This window comes from Anser cygnoides, chromosome 1, assembly GCF_040182565.1.
Source record: "Anser cygnoides isolate HZ-2024a breed goose chromosome 1, Taihu_goose_T2T_genome, whole genome shotgun sequence".
Lineage (NCBI taxonomy): Eukaryota > Metazoa > Chordata > Aves > Anseriformes > Anatidae > Anser > Anser cygnoides.
In genome coordinates, this window is record NC_089873.1 from 104538225 (window position 1) to 104552934 (window position 14710).

The 14710-nt window shown below is 47.7% G+C and overlaps 1 protein-coding gene across 1 annotated transcript; it reads right to left on the minus strand.

Moving 5' to 3' along the window:
• Positions 1-766: 766 nt before the first annotated feature.
• MFAP5 (microfibril associated protein 5) lies at positions 767-12585 on the minus strand. Its single transcript, XM_013199856.3, is given in 11 exon segments — positions 767-3643; positions 4253-4326; positions 4770-4857; positions 5563-5598; positions 6335-6370; positions 8006-8041; positions 9199-9246; positions 11901-11963; positions 12350-12407; positions 12410-12537; positions 12540-12585. Coding segments are annotated over 11 exon segments (720 nt in total). The 5' UTR covers positions 12571-12585; the 3' UTR covers positions 767-3521.
• Between the last annotated feature and the right edge of the window lie 2125 nt (positions 12586-14710).

A 14710-nucleotide genomic window follows, 5' to 3' on the forward strand; every position in this document is an offset into this window, starting at 1 on the left:
TGAAGAATGTTGGGACATTATCAGAGGCAGATTACTGGTTAATTTGGCCCACAGACACTTTTGTTCTAGAAATACCATCTAAATGTAGTCCCCTTGACTGCTTGCACAGGTACAGACACTGCCTAGAGTCCTCTATGCTCTGGGTGCTCCATCTTTGTAAATGAAATGTGTTGCACAGTTAGTGCCTGATGAATCTATGTGAAAGTCAGAAGTTCAATGAAAGATTTTTTTTTCTAATCCTCTTGACCTAGATGTATAATATTTAATGTAGTAAATCTTTCAGTTATCCTCATTTCTGAGCTAAATGTCTCTACTGAACAAGTTCTTCTTTGCTTATAAGATGATGCATCACAGCTCTACTCTTGCTTCAATCACCTTACCATTTTACTTAGAGACAGTAATTCTCTGTCATTAAGTCATGGCACATGCTCAGTCAGAAGACGTGTTTTCAGCATGCATCTCATGGGCTGGGAGAAGTTATCCCTGTGCTCAGCAGCTACCAATTGTCAGGAAAATCTAGCACAACCATCCATTTAATAAATAAATAAATAAATAAACTGCTGAGTGTAATTTTCTGTATCTGTAGGAAAAAAAAAAACAAACTCCTAGAAAGACCTGTGATTCACGAGTGAAGGGTGGGTGGCAGCCCAGGACTGAGCTAGCAGGCAGTAAAGAGGTCCAAATGACAGATTTGGGCTGGAATCAAATCTACCCATAAATCAGTAGGAAATACAGCTAGAGACAAATAAACCCAAACACATGAGAGTTGCCAAGAACAACAGGAAATAAATTTTCTTTTAATAGTTTGTGTGTATTATATGGACTCTAGCATTAAAACAATGTTCTTCTGGGGAGGAGCACCTCTTCCTGCCCCTGCTGAAAGCAAGCAACAGAAAGGTTTCAAACCATTCCCCAAATTTATGAATGTTAAATTTCTATGTACTGTACAGTAGCTATGTTATACAGTTATATATTTATATATCAGCTTACATTCAACTCTAAATACAGGGTGGAGACTTGCCCTAGTCCAGTTTCCAAGAGCTCCATCTAACATCTCCGGCTTACCTTCCTCCTCGCAGGCAAATTTTACAGGTATCCCACCACAGAAGTCAATGGCTGCACATGACTTGAATGGCTTTGAGATCAAGCTCTTGGTGCCCTCCTCTACAGAAACATGCATACCCTCAGTATAGAGAATATCCTCCTCCATCCCTAATCTAGTGAGCCTTGAGTACTCAAGAAGATCATCGCTGTCTGTGTAGGAGTGCTATGCTCCTGTGTGTAAGGTGAAATTCCAGTCACTGCATAACCTGGAATTCTTTCTCCTGCATAATGGAGTAACAGAGAGAGATTTATCCCATCTATGGCCAATTTTGACCTTATGTAGAACAAATATGCCTCTGCACAAGGGTATTTTCCCCAACACAGAAGACATAATGCAGCTTCTTGCTGCATACAGCAGAAATCTAAGTCATGTGGAGAGGCTATTACATTATCTGCTTTTCTTCTCAATTTTCTGAGAATTCTGCCTCTGCGCAGCATCCTGTCCCCTCTATTATGTTACTCCGGCTGTTCAGTAGACCAGTGCTCCTGCCAGGCTGAATGGTACTCAGTTCAGCAGCAGAGTATATTATGCAATGGGTGTCAATGCCTGCTCTAGCAAAGTGCCTGTCTGTTGCAGTCAGGAACAATACTTAAAGATCCTAGGCACAGGGTCTCACTGGTCTTCTGCTGCAACGAGCTAAGCTGCTGAGCTCAGGTGCCCCACAGAATGGCTGATCATGCCATTCAGGGGTCAGGGACACCAGGGGTCATGAAGAGTGGTTAAGACACTTCAGGCAGATCTTCCCCTTTCCATTCTCATAGTGAAAACTGGCTATATACCTGGAAGTGTTTTCTATGTATCCAGAAAACAAGGTTCTCTAGCAGCCAACAGACATTCAGTGCTACCAGAGTGAATATTTTCCCAAGGTTGGTCTGTCTCTGTGTTCAAGCCTGTAGATAGTCCACCACCTCACAATTAACTGGCTCCGTGCAGGACCACATACAAAGTGAATCTGCAGATAATGATTCCTCTCCCACATCTCATTCCAGTTTGTGACTCCTTTCTGCTTTGTGCAGAAGCTCCCTGGTCAGGAGGTAGGAACTGAAGTGGAGATACTGAAAGCAGGCTCAGCAGCTGGAGAGTGTAGAGGTATCCAGACTGTGACAAGGCATCAGAACAAGCTAATTCATTGCCTTCTGCCTTGTCCTTCAGCCCAGAAGAAGCAAGTTCCCAGTTCTCCAAGGACACACATGTTCTTTGGGCTCTCTTGGAGCTTAGGAGCAGATGCAGCCATACTTTCTGCTCCTTGGAACTTGCCTGGAATGGGCATCAAGAGATTTCTTGGAGAGGAGAGGAGAGGAGAGGAGAGGAGAGGAGAGGAGAGGAGAGGAGAGGAGAGGAGAGGAGAGGAGAGGAGAGGAGAGGAGAGGAGAGGAGAGGAGAGGAGAGGAGAGAGAGGAGAGGAGAGGAGAGGAGAGGAGAGGAGAGGAGAGGAGAGGAGAGGAGAGGAGAGGAGAGGAGAGGAGAGGAGAGGAGAGGAGAGGAGAGGAGAGGAGAGGAGAGGAGAGGAGAGGAGAGGAGAGGAGAGGAGAGGAGAGGAGAGGAGAGGAGAGGAGAGGAGAGGAGAGGAGAGGAGAGGAGAGGAGAGAGAGGAGAGGAGAGGAGAGGAGAGGAGAGGAGAGGAGAGGAGAGGAGAGGAGAGATCTCTCCTCTGATCCAACATAATCTTCTTGAGAAAAATATAATGCCGTATTAAATCCAGAGTTCTTCCTTTTGGTAGCATTTGTGTATGAGGGAGGCAATGGGCTTGAAAGAACTTCCCAGAGGTAGTTATAAATGATCTGCTGCCATACAGGGACAATGAGGTTTGTCTTGGGTTGAGGACAGCTCATCTCCCCATCCTGTCACTTCTCTGAGTCCAGCAGACAGAGGGAGTCTGTGCTATCACAGAGCAAACTCAGTGGCTGAGGAGGGCTGGAGAGGCACAGGCTGAACAAGTGTATCAGAACTCACACTGGTGCCATGCAAGAAACCTAGGCAAGGGCATAAAGTCTAGGGCATCAGGGTTTGCACTCCTCCACATCAGACACAGCCTTGGGCATCTCTGCCACAGGAGAAGACTACATCCTGTCTCATTTATGTTTCTCTGCGGGGGCAAAGCAAGAGAAGATGCAGCACAGTTATAAGGACCTCTGGGAAATGAGCAGATCATGGCCTGCTGAACAGAATTTGAAAGAGAAGGGGAGCATCCCACATCCTCAGCAACAGATAGAGGATAAGAGCAGCCACCATGACAGGGTAGGAGACAGGGGGCTCTGTGTGCTGCAGCACCTGAAGAAGAGGATGTGGGAGAATGCAGAGAAGTAAGGAAATGGTGGGGGAATCACAACAAGCAAGAAGGACTTGTCTTGGGTTGTAGGTGGCAGATGATGATTTCTCTTCTCTCCCTTCCTTTTTCTCTTCTATTGTTGGTAGCTTACAGACCACCAGGACTTCTCTGCTGCTGCTCCAGGAGCTGTCTGCAGGGGAGATGCGCAAATTGCCCCGATCGGCGGAGACGTCGAGAAGGAAGGCCAGCCAGCTGGCGACAGATCTCATCTGAAGACAGAGCAAATACATGTTGACGGATAATCAAAGTTTCCTTCAAATTCTTCACTGTCAGAATAGTTAGAAGTACATCCTTCTCTGTGCCTGCAGAAACTATTGGAACTGCTGAATGCTCATATACATGAGGCAAGTGACTAAACCCTTAGGCCTTTGTTAATTCTCTTGTGGCTTTATTCATGTACAATACATATTAAAATCACTCACATTTTGCTGCAACAAAGACTGCATGAGAAATCTTGACTGGATCCAGTTTTAATTTGTGAATAGAAATACTGACAGTTACTCTTTGACCTCAAAGGAATGTAACTTTGAATAAAGGCTTGCCTGGAGTTAGTGGAGCGTGATGAAGGCTGAGTAGATTGAAGGCAGAATCAAGAGCTCTTTAACTTTTTGGTAGTACAATATCTACTTCCTAGCGTTTTTCATGGCATGCATACTGGACCCCGCATTGCATTAAAGCTCCCCCAGAATAAGCCCAGGGAAATTACTACATACTGATTGGGGCTGGGAAATAAGTTAGCTTGAAGCTTGAAGACAGTATCAGATGGCTACAGCTATTCCTTGATTTCCTCTTCTAGGTTAGCTTGTGCTGTCACTCACCTTGCATGACCTCATTCTCTTTGCAGACAATGCGGGAGCACACCTCCTTGTTTATTATGTACATGCGCCGCACGCTGAGGGATCACCGGGAGCATGCCAAGGACAGTGGAGAAAGGCACAGGGACAAAAAGAAACAAAAAAGGGATATAGGCAATAAACATGTATTCATGTTTACACTCATGATGAGGAGTCAAACCCTAAATCTTTAGGATTAGTTAATCTAGAACAAGGCTGTTGTCAATAGAAAGGTAGCCTTCATTAAGACTTCATGATATGGCCAAATAGCTTACGTAAGGATTACAATACTGGACACATAATAGCTTCTTAGTGCTGCACTGATTATAGTTATTATGCTGTTTTAATTAATCACCTTAAAAGGCAGCTCTGAGGATAGGATTAATCTCACCAACTAGTTTCCCAAAGGAAGCTCTAGTTTCAAAAGGAAACAATTGCTGAACTGGACATGCCATTTCTGGAGAGCTTTTAGGGTTTTTCTTGGGGACTGCTGTTTTCTTACCTTGTAACACAGAGGTAGCTGATACACTGCTTCACCGGCTTGTGAACAGAGTACAGGCGTGTACAAGGGAACTGCTCTTCACGACAATCTGAGAACACACACACAGAGGTGCAATCCAGCATCACGGCAGGGGTACGCATTCTGGCACACATATAGTTTCACTAGGTACTGTCCTCCAGACTTCAAGTGAAGGCCTCTAGGCTCCACTTTCCATTCTCATGTAAGAGATGGGGATGGTTTAGTGAAGAAGAAAACAGGGCAAATATTTCTGATCTCCTTGCCGCATAAGACAAAAGTAAGGGAGAGTAAAGTGAAGTGCAAAACAAGCCCATTGGGAATTCTCAACACTGAAAGCTCACGTTTTAAAGGGGATGGACACAAATAAAATGTGAATCGTAGTCATATGTTTCACATACACGTTTCTAATAGATCTACAATCTCACACTTCAGGTCACAAATTTCATTCCTTTCTTTTCTGGGCAATCAACCCCATAGCCAACTATGAATTTTTTTTTTTTGCATTTCCTTCTGAAACACCAGCTCTTGGCCGCTCAGCAGGTCTGGTCTAGTTGTTTGCTAATTCCTCCCATCCTGGGCATGCCACTGAGTGAAAGACTTCAGCTTCCACTATTGCCATTCCCCAGTACTCCTAACCCAAGGAACAGAATGAAGTGAATTCTTCAGCAGGCCTCAGGAGATGAAGCTCAGTGCTCAGACAGCACCTGCTGGGAGAGGTAACAGGGTGGGTGAGAGGGGGCCAGGGAGAAGGTGCAGGCACCAAACTTAAACATACCTGATGAAGCTGTTGTGGTTTCACTGTCAGACTGAACTGGAAGACAAAATTAGTGTGGTTTACCATGATTCTTTCCTAGACATCAGTTTGTTGAAAACAAATGCCTGGAAAGCTCTTTCAAAAGCCCTCCATCGTAACTTCTGATGTGGGAAAATCTTTTATTGTTACTAACATGAAACAAAAGAAAGTACAAAACCAGTATGAATCTAGTGCCAGCTATCTAGCCAATGACAGTAAAAATCCATTCAAGCTTTACCATAAAGCGTTACCTCTTCTTTTCAAAATTACACTGTAAAGACATCCCGATTTATAATTCAAAAGGCTGAGTATATGTCACTGCAATTGCCATCTATCTAGACAAGTGAAGGAGCCTGTGACTAGCTCTTCTTACCAGCAGGTTCTTTAATGCCCATGACAAGGCAGCAAAAGATGGTTGGTTTTGTTGTTCCCTCTTATAAGCCAATCCACCTCTACTACAGTAAAACACAGTAAATTTCATCATTTACCCAGTGACAAACTGGAAGGGAACTCAGAGGACTTGATAGGTGCAAGTTTTCATCAATGGTAATAGAGGACTTCTACTTCTGCCTACTTCATGGGCAATAACATCATCCAGAAGCACAGGCAAAACACATGGATGTAGAGAGGAGTCTTCTGGACAACAGAGCTCCAGTTAGGGGCATTCAGGAAAGGAGGAATTCTGTGTGTGCAAGGAACAGGAGGAGGAGAGGGAAGGTGGAAACATTGAACTGTGAATTATGAATAAACTCACCAGGACTAAGAAGAACAGGTGGCGTTACAGCTGCAGCTGGAAAAAGAGAAGATGTTCTGAGAGATCTTAATTTGAGATTTCAGCCTCTTCCTCCCTCCCACAGTTCTGCCAGTGGCTCATCACTCTTGACTTGTAGCCATCCCACATGCTGTTCATAGTATCACCACAATCTGACTTGTCAGGGTAACAGCAGGCTTCTCCTGTGAATATGCTGGGCTCCCTACAGCTGATGGGATGCTGTAGAGCAGAGGTGGGCCCCATGGTACACCTTCTATTAAGAGTTTCTTCTTGATCCCTCCACATTAAGTGTTTTGAAACTAAAGTCTGTTGTCAAGGCTTCATATTTATCTTTTTCAGGTTTAGATATAGGTTAGCCACAGCCACTTTCATACGGACACAGAATGTCTTTATTTATCCTCCTACAGACTGCCAGGTCTCACAGACCAAACATGAGACTCATCGGTTGCCTTCACCTGCCACCACCCACCAGGAAGATCATGCACCATGTGTACATGACACCGTGTTTTCACTTTGCTCCTCCGTGACAGCTGCTCAGATTGACCCACAATACTCTCACCAGCTGTTGAGCATAGTCACAGAGCAGAGAAGATACCACGGAACTTCTGTCCTGGAGAATCACACTCAGATGAGCTTTCCTACCCACAAGCCACACTTCCCAGCAGGAGCCAAGCACTGCTGACTCTTTTTAGTTTTTTGAACAAGCGCATGACTCCCCATACCACTTGACTAGATGTGTTCTCCTTCTCACTGACCTGCCTGGTCCCCTCGCACCTCTGCAGGGTGTGTTTGAGAGTCTGCCACAGTAGAAAGAAGCCATCGCAGAGGTCAGTGGTACCAGATTTTAAATAGGACCCATACGGAAAAGTGGGGAGGCTCTGGACCTTTCCTCCATTACCCTCTGTGTGCCTGGCAGGATTAGTTTATCTTGTTAATGCATATACTTCCATCAGCCCACCGTCCTTCCCCTGGGGCTATCTCTACAGCATGGCCTGGCTTTCCGGAGAGGCATGTTGCATGCTGCAAGTGCTTGTCTTGATTGTCCTCCATCTGCTCTGTCTTTCACATTTTGCTGCCCCTCAGTGACATAGCTGCAGGCAGGGTAGGGAGGACAGTACTAAAAGAATATTTCTACCTCTCCATCCCAGCACTGTTCAAAGTTTGCTTTATTATTATTTTTCCTTTCTTCACCACCTCTGTCTCCCGAGCTCTCAAGCATAGCTGCTGGCTGTCAGCAGACATGCACGTAATCTTGTGTTGCAATGCTGTCACATTAACTGGTGAACCTGACCAATTTCTCCCCCTCGTCATTTAATGTCTTCCTCCCTGCAGCTTCCTCTGAAAGCTCAGGCTGTGTGAGCTTCAGATGTCATGACTTCTTGCAATGCGAACAACTTCAGACAGCCCTGCGTACACACGGTGAGACTGGCATTTCCTTGGAGAACAGATCATTAGCCACCCTAATTCACCTCCCTGCACAGAGCACAGAAAGGGCTCCCCAAGAGCTGTAAATGCTGGAAGAGCATGTCTAGATGTCAAAGATGGGGAAGAGGGGTTTCTGAACATAATGGGTAATTTCTGGGGCTATGTAAGTGGTATTAAAGGTGAACAAGGGGTAATGAAGCCTGAAGTTGCTGTGAGGTAAGAACTTACCAGGTGTGCTGATGAAAGAGTCGGTGTGAACTTCATCTGGAAAAGAGAGAATGTCCTGAGAGAGATTGTCATTACTTTTGTGGTTCCTTACATAGCAAGCCATAGCTAGCTTGAATTATCTTGGCTGCCATGATAGGCTCAGGAATTAGTGGGGATCAATCCAGTAGGTACATAAGCACAGTAAACTCATCTCACCCTTATCCATTGCTCTCCACAGTGGCTAAGCTGGAATTGGATTTTTTAGTGCACAGGTCGTACTAACCCTTACTGAACTCTGGGTTCATATTCTTTCTTCTCACATGTGGCCACTGGTAGGCATGTTGACTGGAAGGAAAAACTTGTAAAACCAAAGCACTGGTGGCTCCTGCAGCAGCAGGACAGGCAGCTGTAGTACCCGCTGCACAGAAGGAGGGACGCAGCTCCAGAAGCTAGGCTTGACTGCAAAATTTCACCAGCAGATGGATTTCTTTGAAAGGCAACTGATGGCAAAGCTAAGGTAGGTGTGATGGAAGGATAAAGTACAAAGGAAAGGGGAGCTTGGTGAACGTATTCTGGTCTGGCTTCTGAATAGTTTTCTGGAAAGCCCCAGATACTGCACGTGACAGGATTATATCTGGGAGATATCTGAAGTCTTAGCCAGTGACTTCAGTTTGAAGAAAAGGCAGGCTCTTGTGGTTCCTCTGATCGCTGAAGCGTGATGCAAACATGTATTTATTCTATCTTATCATGTCACAGAAATTGAAAAAGTAAGAGCCAGAGGGATAAAGCAATTTACTTGCCAAAACACATTCTAATGAAGATCAGTCAATATCCTTTCTCAGCAACCCTCGCTGCTAAAGCACCGCATCACTTGTGCACCTTTTTGCTCAGAATTATCCTGAGCAGTTGTAGAGTTCCCCTAGCTTCCCAGTGCTCAAAAAATGTGACTTCTCATGGATCTCCCACAGCCCCTGACTGCAAACATAACTCCATGCAAAGTGTTTAGCACCCCAGCACTAGTGAATTATTTGTAAAGAACACACAACACTTAGCAGGTTGTCTTAGAAGCCTTGTTTAATCTTCACTGAAAGGCAAGGTTACAGCATCAAAGGCACGGAAACAAAGAATAGTGTTTGCAATTAAACAGGCCGTTAATTATGTAGGACGACTAGGTGACATGAGCTTCTAGCACACGACATGCCTGTAATACTCACCAGTTACACTGTCCGGTTCTTGCCCATTGGCGGCCCACGGAAACCAGTCTGCAAGGAGACAAGACAGGAGAGTGAGGAAAGGACACAGAGAGAGATTTCAATGGGCTGAAGGCTTTGTGAAATTTTTTGAGATTCTTGTTTGTCCAGGAGACAACACTGCCCTCTGCTGAAGGGAGAAACGCTCTCCTCTCTGCCTCAGCCTCCGCTGCTGGCTGGGTTTCCTCTACAAAAACCCTTGGTTACTGTGAGTCCTGATTCTGCCACTGCTGCTTCCATCGGGGCTGAAGGCTGAGCACAGGAATCTCCAGCTCTACCAGACTTTGCACTTCTGCAACACCCTTTGATGTACTTTGAAAACAAATTGCACCTTGCCTTCCCACTCTGGAGGTTGGTCAAAATCCCTGTCTGCATTTTAGGGAAGAAAGAGGAAATTGAATCATGGAAATTATTTGCTTGGAGTCACAAGAGTGAGTTGTTGGCACAGTAAGCAACAGATTGCAGGTCTTGTAGCTCCGTAAGCAAATAATTATGTGGTCCATCATCCCCCCCGGGGTATGAAGCGCAGAGTGGAAGATCTTTTCCCTCTCGGCCCCTGCAAGAATTGGAGAGGGACAATGAAGGCTTGGCTGTGCATGCCGTGTGGCAGAGGAGAAATTGAAACTGAAGTAGACTGTTCATTTGTCCAAACATAAATGGTGAGAGAGCTGCTTCCTCCAGTAGCCAGGAATAGGAAAATATTTCCTGCTAGCCACAGAGGAGGGAAATGTCTGCATAACTGGGGGTGGGTTGAAGGAAAGAGTTGGCAGGGAAAAAAACAACAGTGATCTGAGGCACTGCAGGGATGTGTGCAGGACCAGCCAAGCACCGTACACCCTGCTATATTTTATTAACTCAGCCTTTAGCTTAATGGGAGCACTGCATGTGTAAAAACACTATCTGGTCTGGAGCTTCAGTCTTAGTTCTTGCTCATTCCAAGAGCTGTTACTTGCAGGCTGCAAAAGGACTCTTGGGGCCTCTATTTAATCCTACTCTGTGGCATTACAGGACCCTGCTATTCCTTTCCACAGCCAGCTGCCAGCAAGGGCTCAGCTGCTGGCTGTTGACCCAGGGAGAGTCAGACATGTATAATAACTTACGTACACACTGTAGTGGAGCCCGAAACTTTTCCTGTTCTGGCTAGTTTCGTAATGGTTATAAGCAGAGGCAAAAAAATAAAAATAAAAAAATCTTTACTTTCTTAATTGCTCCTGATACAAAAGGAAGAATTCAAATTCTGACATAAACCCAACCATTTTAACACTGAAAAGTCAGCTTTTACTACTACATCTTTTTTTTTTCTTTTTTTTTCTTTTTCTTCAGATTTTCAGCCACTTCAATTTATATTTGTTCAGGTACCAATTCATGTGCTTTATAAATGCTTGGATTTTGTTATCCAAGTTGCAGTAAATTCATCCTTGGAGTCTGAGAGAACTGCAACCCTAACTCACCAAATCTGTGGCTGACCCAAAAACAAAAATGACGAGACACCAGATGGTGATTCCTGCTAATTTCCAAGTTAAATATAATTAACAGAAATTCTAAAACAAGATACATAGAAGCAAGAAATCTTCCTTTAAGGCCTCATTTCATGTATTGTAAAAAAAAAAAAAAAAAAAACAAAAAACAACACTTTTTTTTTCTACCGTTAACTTTGTAAGCCACCTACAAGTTCAGCCGTTGGAAGCCTTTCCTCCCTGCTTCACAGTAACAAACATGACATCCTCTTTGTGACAAATACTGTGCATGCTTACAGGAAAAAAAAAAGTGTTATCAGGAACAAAACCAGGCTTCAGTTAAATCCAAGATCCAAACAACAAGGGAGGTGCATCACAAGCTACCTATTTCAGCATGAGGGGAGGGCTGTGAAGATTGGAGTAAGTTGATTTGAATGCAATAGGTGCAGTCACCTGTCTGTCATACAGTCTTTCTGTGATGAAACTTTCCCCACTCACTGGAATTAAACTTCTTTTGCTGCCTGTCCTGCGTTTTCTGACTCTAATGGCTGATGCTGACCCCCTTCCCCTCTCCTTACAAAGCTGATCCTGCCAGGATTTTTGCAAAAGAAACTCCAAGCAAAGACACGAAGCAAGAAAACAGAACAACAACAGAAGCAGAGAGTGGTTTAAAATTTGGAGGTTAGGCATGTCGAAACAACAACACTAAGAGTGACAAAACTTTCTGGAAATCAAGAAGCCTGGCCAGGGGTGCCCTCCAGCAGGAACCGCTAGAGACAGCAGCTGTTTCACAACATTTTGTGGAGCACTGGAAAACGCTCTGCAGATCATGCAGACGCAGGTTATCAGCCATGTGAAGTACAGCACAATCTATAGCAAGCAAAAACCCTAGCTAACCCTCTTTCTAAACTCTGAACCTGGCTGTTTTGCTTACCCAAACGTCCCTGTAGTGCAAGCGCTGGACCTCTGTCTTGTGACTCCAGCTATTTGCTGAACGGTTGACACATGCAGGTACCACTCCCAAGTTGCCAAATTTTTCCTTATGACCCTGTATCTACCTTGCCTTTCCTGTTCAGTCCTTTCCCCTTTACCACCATCCATCTACATGTCTCTGTCTTTGTCCTGAGATCATTGGCACGTTAAGCCTCTGTAGGATACTGCACAGGGCCAGGGTGGAGAAGAAATCCTCCCCTTGGAGTACGGACTCACCGGCTGGAGACGAGAAGAAAGCTAAGAGACACAACAGTGTACAGGCTCCAGAGGTCTTCATCGCTGTGGACAGGAGGAGAAGAAAGTTAGTTAGGAGTGGGGATACTCTCCCCTGTAGCCCAGAAACTGCTTGCTGCCTCCATTTCCTTGTCCATTTGCCTCCCATTTGTTCTTTCCAGCCTTTCTCCCACCTGTCTCCCTCCTAACCTGCCTGTTTTCCAGATGTTTCTGAAACATTTGGGGCTCAACATGTAACTCCATCTGCCTTCTTTCTCTTTCCACGTCTTCTTTCAGTCTCCGTCCCTTTTTTCATCCAGGTGGCTAAGCCCCCCTCCACACACAACTCCAGCATGCAAAGAAGAGTTATCTTGTTGTCTCCCTCCACTCTTTTCTACTTTCACATTGTTTTAAATGGTACTGAGAGAACAGATAAGATTCCCATCACTTACTGTTGCCCTCGGTCTCCAATTGTTTCAGCAGCAGACGCTCTGCCTTTCCCCTTCAGCGGTTCCCCCCACTTTGGCTACTGGGTAAATCACATGCAGCCACACCCAGAACATGCTCTACTTTGGGTTGTCTTCAAAATACAATTTTGGGAAGAAAAAAAAAAAAAAAAAAAAGAAAAGAAAGAAAAAGAAGCCAGGGGGACGTTGGGACGTGGTGTCATCATGCTGCTGGAATGAGGTGGGGGGGGGGAGCAAAGAGAAGCAGCCCACACCCTCATTCCACAGTTTATTGTACTCCAAAGGGAGGCTGCTCCTCCCATTCCCCCAGGATGGCCCAGCATCAGGAACGGATTCTTGTGTCGACATTACACATTTTGCTCTGCCCTCCTGCACAGTGCCCCTGCTCTCCCTCCTCTCCTTCTCTGCATCGAGCCCTGTTGTCCCATTTACCGCCCGTTTCTACCCCATCCCCGCAGTCCTCTCTCTATCCTTACCGCTTCCCTGCCCCTCTCCCGCAGGCTGACAGGCTGCAGATCCCCCATCTATGTTTTCCTCAACAACACGCCCGTCTCGCCATGGTGACAGGACGGACTCTAGCCTCCCCCTGTTCCCCGGGATTACAGCATTCCCGGCAGGCAGCCCCGTCCAGCCTGCGCTGCAAGTGATGCTGTGCAGGAGGAATCTGAAACCTCCCGGCCAGCAGCACCCGCTGCCAGACCGCCGGGCAGGGGCAGGGGCAGGGGCAGGGGCAGGGGCAGGGGCAGGGGCAGGGGCAGGGGCAGGGGCAGGGGCAGCGGGGCGCCGGGGGGCGCGGGGCGAGCGCAAGCCCCGGGCGGTCCCGCACCGGGAGCGGGGAGCTGGGGGTCCCGCCGGCGCCACCGGCCCCCGCCGCGCGAAAATGGAGCTGGCCGGCAGCCAATCAGCCGACAGGAACGGCGATGACGTCACTCGTCTCCACGGGAAGGGGGAGAAGGGGAGAACGCGAGTGACCTCCCCCCCATCCCCCGGGGTGGGGAAGGGGATGTGGGTGGGGTGGGGATGGGATGGGATGGGGATGGGATGGGATGGGATGGGATGGGATGGGGATGGGATGGGGATGGGATGGGATGGGGGTGGGATGGGGTGGGATGGGATGGGATGGGGATGGACATGGGATGGGATGGGATGGGGATGGGATGGGATGGGATGGGATGGGATGGGGATGGGGATGGGATGGGGATGGGATGGGGATGGGATGGGATGGGATGGGGATGGGATGGGATGGGATGGGATGGGATGGGATGGGATGGGGATGGGGATGGGATGGGATGGGATGGGATGGGATGGGATGGGGATGGGGATGGGATGGGATGGGATGGGATGGGATGGGATGGGATGGGATGGGGATGGGATGGGATGGGATGGGATGGGGATGGGATGGGATGGGGATGGGATGGGGATGGGGATGGGATGGGGATGGGATGGGATGGGATGGGATGAGATGGGATGGGGATGGGATGGGATGGGATGGGATGGGGATGGGATGGGATGGGGGTGGGATGGGGTGGGATGGGATGGGATGGGGATGGACATGGGATGGGATGGGATGGGGATGGGATGGGATGGGATGGGATGGGATGGGATGGGGATGGGGATGGGATGGGGATGGGATGGGGATGGGATGGGATGGGATGGGGATGGGATGGGATGGGATGGGATGGGATGGGGATGGGGATGGGATGGGATGGGATGGGATGGGATGGGATGGGGATGGGATGGGATGGGATGGGATGGGATGGGATGGGATGGGATGGGGATGGGATGGGATGGGGATGGGATGGGATGGAGATGGAGATGGAGATGGGGATGGTGATGGGGATGGAGATGGGGGGATGGGGATGGGATGGGATGGGGATAGGGATGGGATGGGGATGGGGATGGGGATGGGGATGGGGATGCAGATGGGGATGGGGATGGGGATGGGATGGGGATGGGGATGGGGGGATGCAGATGGGGATGGGGATGCAGATGGTGATGGGATGGGATGGGAAGGGATGGGATGGGGATGGGGATGGGGATGGGGATGGGATGGGGATGGGGATGGGGATGGGGATGGGATGGGGATGGGGATGGGGATGGGGATGGGGATGGGGATGGGGATGGGATGGGATGGGGATGGGGATGGGATGGGGATGGGGATGGGGATGGGGATGGGATGGGATGGGGATGGGATGGGGATGGGATAGGGATGGGATGGGGATGGGGATGGGGATGGGATGGGATGGGGATGGGATGGGGATGGGATAGGGATGGGATGGGGATGGGGGGGATGGGGATGGGATGGGATGGGGATGGGATGGGGATGGGATAGGGATGGGATGGGAT